This window comes from Suricata suricatta, chromosome 6 (genome assembly GCF_006229205.1).
Source record: "Suricata suricatta isolate VVHF042 chromosome 6, meerkat_22Aug2017_6uvM2_HiC, whole genome shotgun sequence".
NCBI classification, from domain to species: Eukaryota; Metazoa; Chordata; class Mammalia; order Carnivora; family Herpestidae; genus Suricata; species Suricata suricatta.
In genome coordinates, this window is record NC_043705.1 from 30951188 (window position 1) to 30959945 (window position 8758).

The following is an 8758-nucleotide window of genomic DNA, read 5'->3' on the forward strand; positions in this document are numbered from 1 at the left end:
GCCTGTTGGTGCTCACGCTGCTGCTGTACACGGCGCTGCGGTGCTCGGCGCCGCCCCGCGAGGGCGCGTGCGGGCCTGCGAAGCCGGCGCTGGTGTGCTCGAGCGCCGTGGGGAGCTGGTCGTGCTCGCAGCAGAGGCGGCAGAGGGTGTGCTCTGGGGAGGGCGCGCCCAAGGCCGACCTCATGGCCTTCAGCCCTAGCCATCCACCCTGTCCATTAGTAGGTGATATGAGCCAGTGTCAGGATTTAAATGCTGATCATTGTGCCAAGGTAAGTCTGAATTTTCGTAATTAACATTTAATACATACCTGAAATGTTAAATTGTTTCCCAAGAATTTTTTACATTTTTCAGTTTTTAAAAATTTGAACGCATTTACTTAAAATACATCTGTTCATTTTTTTTTTTTGCTAACTACTGTAATCTATGTTTGTTATTGGTCTTAATTTAAACTGGAACCAGACTTTATATCTATTTGTGGTGGTTTTTTAAATCAGCATAACTGTTTTTCTAATTAATTATGTAGAATTTTTATTTCTTTGCATTTCATCTAAATGGTGTAGAAATAGAAATTCAAGGGAATTTGCATATTGAGCTAGTAAATTCATATAAAATCTGTATTGTTCGGCACTGTAAATCACTTGTCTTGAATTTTATTTGGTGAGTTGCTTTTCAAGGAGAGCTATTTCTTCTTTTAAATTTTTTTTAAATTTAAATTCTAGTTAACATACAGAGTTATATTAGGTTCAGGTGTACAATTTAGTGATTCAATACTTGCATACAACACTGGATGCTCATCACAGCAAGTTCACTCCTTAATCCCTATCATCTATTGAACCCTATGGTAAACATGCATTAACATCAGTTCATTTTCTATAGTTAAGAGTCTCTTTCTTGATTTGCCTCTTTCTTTTTTTCCTGTTTCTTATTTGTTTTGTTTCTTAAATTCCACATATCAATGAAATCATATTGTATTTGTCTTCTCTGACTTATTTTGCTTAGCATAATATTCTAGCTCCATCCACGTTGTTGCCAATGGCAAGATTTCATTCTTTTTTATGGCTGAGTAATGTTCCATTGTGTGTGTGTGTGTGTGTGTGTGTGTGTGTGTGTGTGTGTATCACATCTTTTTTATCCATTCATCAGTTGAAGGACACTTGGGTTCTTTCCATACTTTGGCTATTGTAGATAATGCTGCTGTAGACATCAGTGTGAATGTATCCCTTTGAATTATTATTTTTATATTCTTTGGGTAAATACCCAATAGTGGAATTGCTGAATTATATGGTAGTTCTATTTTTAACTTTTGGAGGAATCTCCGTACTGTTTCCCAGAGTGGCCGCACCAGTTTGCCTTCCCACCAACAGTGTAGGAGGGTTTCCCCTTCTTCACATCCTTGTCAACACCTGTGGTTTCTTGTGTTGTTGATTTTAGCCATTCTGTCAGATATGAGGTGATATCTCATTATAGTTTTTATTTGTATTTCCCTGACCTTGAGTGTTATTGAGCATCTTTTCTTTTGTCCATTCCATATGGATGTCTATTTTGGAAAAATGTCTGTTCCTGTCTTCTGCCCTTTTAAATCAGATTATTCATTTTGGGGTGTTGAGTTTTATAAGTAATTACTGCATTTGGATATCAACTTTTTATCAGATATGTCATTTGCAAATATCTTCCCCATTCTGCAGTTGCCTTTTACTTTTGTTGATTAATTCCTTCACTGTGCAGACGTTTTTATTTTGATCAAGGTCCAATGGTTTATTTTTGCTTTTGTTTGCCTTATCTCAGGAGACATATCTAGAAAGAAGTTGCTATGGCTCATGTCAAAGAGGTTACTGTTTGTGTTCTCCTCTAAGATTTTTATGGTTTCAGATCTTTCATTTCGGTCTTTAATCTATTTTCAATTTATTTTTGTGTATTATCTTGGTTTTTTTAAATTATAGGCTATTGTCAAGTTGGTTTACATATAACACCCAGGGCTCTTCCCCACAAGTGCCCGCCTCCATGTTCATCACCCCTCTTCCCCTTCCCTCTCCCCCTTTAGCTTCTATGTATTATTTTGTGTAATAAAGTAGTCCAGTTTCACTCTTTTTCATATGATTGTCCAGTTTCCCCAACACCATTTGTTGAAGAGACTGTGTTTTTCCCCTTGGATAATCTTTCCTTCTTTGTCAAAGGTTAATTGACTATTTAGTTGTGGGTTCATTTCTGGGTTTTGTTTCCGTTCTGTTGATTTATGTGTCTGTTTTTGCACGAGTACCATACTGTCTTGGTCACTACAGCTTTAGTATATAATTTGAAGTCCAGAGATGTGATGCCTCCTGCTTTGCTTTTATTTTTCAAGATTGCTTTGGCTATTCAGGGTCTTTTGTGGTTCCATATAAATTTTAGGATTATTTGTTCCTGTTCTGTGAAGAATGCTGCTGGTATTTTGGTAGAGATTGCATTAAATGTGTAGATTGCTTTGGGTAGTATTGACATTTTAACAATATTTGTTCTTCCAATCCATGAGCAGGGAATGTCCTTCCATTTCTTTGTTTCATCATCAATTTCTCTTGTAAGGGTTTTTTACTTTTCACAGTACAGGTCTTTGATCTCTTTGGTTAGGTTTACTCCTAGGTATCTTATTGGTTTTGGTGTGAATGAGATTTATTCCTTAATTTCTCTTTATGCTATTTCATTATTGGTGTGTAGAAATGCAACAGATTTCTGCACCTTCATTTTGTATCTTGCGACCTTACTGAATTCGTGTATCAGTTCTAACAGTTTTTTGTGGAGTCTTTTGGGTTTCTATATAGAGTATCATATCATCTGAAAATAGTCAAAGTTTGACTTCTTCCTAGTTGATTTGGATGTCTGTTATTTCTTTTTGTTGTCATATTGCTGTGGCTGGGACTTCCAGTACTATGTTAAATAACAGTGGTGAGAGTGGACACCCTTACCTTGTTCATGCCTGTGGAGGACAAGCTCTCCGTTTTTCCTCACCAAGAATGATATTAGCTATGTTTTTTTTTACATATGGCCTTTATCATGTTGAAGTATGTTCCCTCTAAATCTACTTTGTTGGGGGGGGCAAAAAAAATAAATCTACTTTGTTGAGAGTTTTTATTATGAAAGGATGTTTTACTTTGTCAAATGCTTTTTCTGCATCTATTGAAAGGATCGTGTGGTTCTTATTCTTTCTTTTATTAATGGGGTTTGTTACACTGATTGATTTGTAAATATTGAACCACCTTGCAACCCAGGAATAAATCCCACTTGATCATGGTGAATGATTGTTTTTAATGTATTGTTGGATTTGGCCTCATAGAATAAGTTTGGAAGTTTTCTTTTCCTTTCTGTTTCTTTGAAATAATTTGAGAAGAATAGGTATTAACTCTTCTTTTTTAAAACACTTTGCATTCCCATCTTTTTTTTTTAAATTTATTTATTTTTGAAGGTGAAAGAGAGAAAGAGGGAGGGGGGAAGGGGCAGAGAGAGCAAGGGAGACACAGAATCTGAAGAAGGCTCCAGGCTCCAGGCTCCAAGCTATCAGCACAGAGCCCAGTGTGGGACTAGAACTCATGAACTGTGAGAGCATGACCTGAGCTGCAGTTGGAGGCATAACCACCTGAGCCACCCAGGCATCCCTATTAACTCTTCTTTAAATGTTCGGTAGAATTTGCCTTGAAGCCAACTGGCCCTGGACTTTTGTTTGTTGGGAGTTTTTTGATTACTGATTCATTTCTTCACCATTTCAGAAATGGGTCTGTTCAAGTTTCTTCCTGTTTAAGTTTTGGCAATTATAGGTTTTTAGGAATTTATCCATCTCTTTCAGGTTTTCCAATTTGTTGGCATATAGTTTTTCATAATATTCTCTTATAATTGTTTGCATTTCTGTAGTGTTGGTTGTTATTCCTCCTCTCATTTGTGATATATTAAAAAATTTGGGTCCTTTCTCTTTTCTTTTTGATAAATCTTTCTAGAAGTTTATCAATTTTATTATTATTTTTTTAAAGAACCAACTTCAGGTTTCATTGATCTGTTCTACTGTTTTTCTCTTTTTTGAAGTTTCCATATCATTTATTTTTGCTCTAATCTGTCTTATTTCCTTCTTTCGGCTGGCTTTAGGCTTCATTTATTGATATTTTTCTAGCTCCTTTAGGTGTAAGTTCAAGCTTGACATTTTTCTTGCTTCTTAAGGTAACTGTGTATTGCTATATACTTTCTTCTTAGGACAGCTTTTGCTGCATTGCCAAGGTTTTGGACCCTCGTATTTTAATTTTGATTTGTTTCTATGTGTTTTTAAAAATCTCTTCCTTGATTTCCTGGTTGACCCATTCAGTGTGTAGCACCATGATGTTTAACTTCGCTGTATTTGTGGTCTTTCCACAATTTTTCTTGTGGTTGACTTCTAGTTTCATAGTGTTATGGTTAGAAAAGGTACATGGTATGATTTCAGTCTTTTTATGTTTGTCAAGGCTGGATTTGTGACCTAATATGTGATCTATTCTGGAGAATGTTCTATATACCCTTAAGAAGAATGTGAATTCTGCTGTTTTAGGATGGAATGTTCTGAATATATCTGTTAAATCCATCTGGTTCAATGTGTCATTCAAAGCCATTGTTTCCTTGTTTATTTTCTGTCTAGATGATCTGTCCATTAACATAAGTGGGGTGGTAAAGTCCCCTACTGCTATTGCATTATTATCAATTAGTGCCTTTATATTTGTTATTGTTTTACATATTTGGGTGCTTTCATGTTGGGTGCATAAATATATACACTTGTTAGATCTTCTTAGATTGTCCCTTCATTATGATATAGTGCCTGTCTTTAAGATAAGTGTAGTCTTAATCCCCTTCACCTATTTCACCCTCCCTCCCCCCCACCTCCCCCCTGGTAACCATCTGTTCTCTATAGTTAAGAGTCTGGTTTTATTTGTTTTTGTTTTGTCTCCCCCCGCTTTATTCATTTGTTTTGTTTCTTAAATTCCACACAAGAATGAAATCATATGGTATTTGTGTTTCTCTGACTGACTTATTTTACTTAGCATTATGTAGCATCTCTACACCCATTCATGTATTTGCAAATGGGAGGGTTTCATTCTTTTTTATGGCTAAATAATATTCCATTACATATATCCACCATCCCTTCTTTATCCATTCATCTATCATTGGAAACTTGGGCTGCTTCCATACTTTGACTATTGTAAATAATGCTGCAGTAAACAGGGGTGCATATATCCATTCGACTTAGTATTTTCATATTCTTTGGGTAAATACTCAATAGTGTAATAACTGGATCATATGGTAATTCTATTTTTAATATTTTGATGAACCTCCATACTGTCTTCAATAGTGTCTGCACCATTTTGCATCCCTACCAAAAGTGCATGAGGGTTCCGTTTTCTCCATATCCTCACCATATTTGCCTGTTTTTTTTTTTTTTAATTTAAGCCATTTTGATAGGTGTGAGGTGATATCTCATTGTGGTTTTGATTATCATTTCCTTGATGAAGAGTGAATGTTGGAATTTTTACATGTGTCTTTGGCCATCTGCATGTTTTCTTTGGAGAAATGTCTGTTCATGTTTTCTGCCCATTTTTTACTTGGTTTTTGGGTGTTGAGTTGTATAAGTTGTTTATACATTTTGGATACTAACCCTTTATTAGGTATGTCATTTGGAAATATCTTCTCCCATTCAGGGGGCTGTTTTTCAGTTTTGTTGACTATTTTCTTTGCTGTGCAAAAGTTTTGTATTTTGATGAGGTCCCAATAGTTTATTTTTGCTTTTATTTCCCTTGCCTCAGGTGATACATCTAGAAAGATATTGTTATGGCCAGTGTCAGAGAAATTACTGCCATGTGCTCATGTCTAGGATTTTTTTATGGTTTCAGCTCTCACATTTAGGTCCTTATTCCATTTTGAGTTTATTTTTGTGTGTGGTGTAAGAAAGTGGTCCAGTTTCATTATTTTGCATGAGCTGTTCGGTTTTTCCAACATAATTTGTTGAAGAGACTATTTTTTCCATTGCATACTCTTGCTTCCAAGTGTTGTTTCAGAATTTTAGTGAACATTTATATTTTTTGCTTATTTAAAAGAAGGGTATGCGTAAGTCAAAGAAAAGGAGGGTCACCAGGATGATATGAGCTTTGGAAGCTGTATTGTCTGAATAACTGTAACTTTTTTGTAATGTAGAGTGATTTTTTTACTCTAAACCAGACTCTGATTTGGATAGCCATGTAAATTCACCCATCTAGCCCATAACTAGTTGGACTAATATGTCATGTCCACAACAGACTTTCAAGAACCATTTATAGTACTTAACTTTAAAGAAATGAGGATGCTCTAAAAATGTGAACCAGTAGGCTTAACTAAATTATATTCATTTTGGCTGTTTATAAAATTGTTATTAGTATGACTTCTGAGTTTATAGTGAACATATCATTCTGAAATATTCTTTAACTCATAACCAGCTCCCCTATTGTCCATTTTAAAGGGAAATCTAAGTTAAGACTAAGATAAGACAACCAACCAGTCTTAAACATTTTTTATAAACCTATGCCACCATAAATTATATGACTAAATGTTATTAAAGACAATTAATTATGAGAAATGTGGTTTTAAAATTTGTACATGGTCTTATTTAGTGTTACTATGAAAATAGTATGCCTCTGTGATTTTATTGTCCATTTTTGTGCTAATTAAAAACATGCAGATTGGAAAAACTCAGGCAGGTGAAATTGGAAAACAATACAGGTGTAATTATTCTACTGGCAATTGGGAACATGGGAATAAAATATTCATGAGAATTTACTCTACTAAGTAAAACCAAAAAGGATAAAACACCCCAAGCTTGATTGAATGAATACTGTAAGTATGACAGATGAGTCCTAACATTACATGAAATAAATTTATGTTATGAAATAATCTCAATTACATTGGACACTGTTTAAAAAAAAGGTGGATAATCATGAAATCTGGGGCTTAGAAAGGATGGAAAGAATAAAGAGATCAGAGCCATGAACTTTTGGAATGGAGTATATAAATTCTGATGAAAGAGAAACTCAGGATACTTTCTCCATGCAAAATTCACTTGATACAAATGATTTCTCTTCAAAGACCCCCAGACCTTCTATTATTGTGTTTTCTCAAGAAAAGTATATGAATTAGTTGCTCATATCCCTTGCTTCCTACAAACAAACAAACAAACAACACTTCTAAGTTTTTCTTCCATTAGTAAATACTTGAGATCTGGGTTCCTAGAGATACCAAGAAATTTCTTAACAGAAATCTAAGAAAAGGAAATTGTCTGAACTCTGAACAGAAGATTTTAAAATCAGTGCTCCTAATACGATTCTTTTAATTTTTATGTTAAAACTGGGAAAACGTGTTTTCAAGGCATAAGGAGACCACAGTTACGGTCACACTAAATATTTAGAAGTTAAGTCTCTTAATGCTTTCAGCAAACATGAGAAGAGTTGTCCTACGCTTTAACAAAACCGAAGGGGAAAAAAACCAGAGGTTAAAATAAAACTTCACATATATAAACAAAGTCAATATTTGTAGTTCTTACTTACTATTTGGCCACATGATGTCGCTCTTTACCGCAAAAAATTCTCTCATTCGGGACAAAACGAAGTCCCCGTTTTCATATTGGAAAGATTTTCCACTGTGTTTCTCTATGCGGATGTTGAACAATGGCGAGCACATCAGGATAATAACGAAGAGATAAGATTTCTCCAAATTTTGAGACAAGTTACGCCTCTTTGAATACTTTAAAAAACCCAATTAGTTTGAAATGGTGTACTCGAATCGAAGCGACCGGGGGCACCGGCATCTACTGCTGTTTTTTATGATCCTCGCAGCCTGGGAAGCCGGGAGCGGCCAGATCCACTACTCGGTCCCGGAGGAGTCCAAACACGGCACCTTCGTGGGCCGCATCGCGCAGGACTTGGGGCTGGAGGTGGCGGAGCTGGTGCCACGCCTTTTCCGAGTGGCTTCCAAAGGCCACGGGGATCTTCTGGAGGTAAATCTGCAGAATGGCATTTTGTTTGTGAATTCTCGGATAGACCGGGAGGCGTTGTGCGGGCGGAGCGCGGAGTGCAGCATCCACCTGGAGGTGATCGTGGACAGGCCGCTGCAGGTATTCCATGTGGAGGTGGAGGTGAAGGACATTAATGACAATCCACCTGTTTTCCCTGAGACACGAAAGAATCTGTTTATAGCCGAATCCAGGATGCTTGACTCTCGGTTTCCACTAGAGGACGCTTCCGATGCAGATATCGGGGAGAACGCTCTGTTGACTTACAGACTGAGCCCCAACGAGTTTTTCTCTCTGGACGTACCAACCAATGGCGAACAGGAAAAACCTCTTGGACTTGTATTACGGAAACCTTTAGACAGGGAAGAATCTCCGGAACTTCATTTATTGCTCACAGCCACCGATAGAGGCAAACCTGAGCTGACTGGCACCGTTCAGTTACTCGTCAAAGTGCTGGACGCCAATGACAACGCCCCAGTTTTCGACAGAACACTCTATGCGGTGAAATTACCAGAAAATGTTCCCAATGGAACATTGGTAATTAAACTTAATGCCTCAGATTTGGATGCAGGCATGAATGGGGATATTATTTACTCATTCTCTAGTGACGTTTCTTCAGATATAAAATCTAAGTTCTACATGGACGCCATAAGTGGAGAAATTATAGCAATCGGACATATCGATTTTGAAGAATGTAAAACCTACAAAATTCGAGTAGAAGCAATTGATAAAGGCTAT

General features: G+C 36.6%; 1 protein-coding gene across 1 annotated transcript in view; it reads left to right on the plus strand.

The window, feature by feature from the left end:
- The first annotated feature begins 7674 nt into the window (after positions 1-7674).
- Positions 7675-8758, plus strand: part of LOC115293401 (protocadherin alpha-13-like) — a 10324-nt gene continuing 9240 nt past the window's right edge. Inside the window, exon 1 of the mRNA XM_029941186.1 lies at positions 7675-8098. Coding sequence (XP_029797046.1) covers positions 7778-8098 — 321 coding nt within the window. The 5' untranslated portion in view covers positions 7675-7777. The remainder of the gene's footprint in view (positions 8099-8758) is intronic.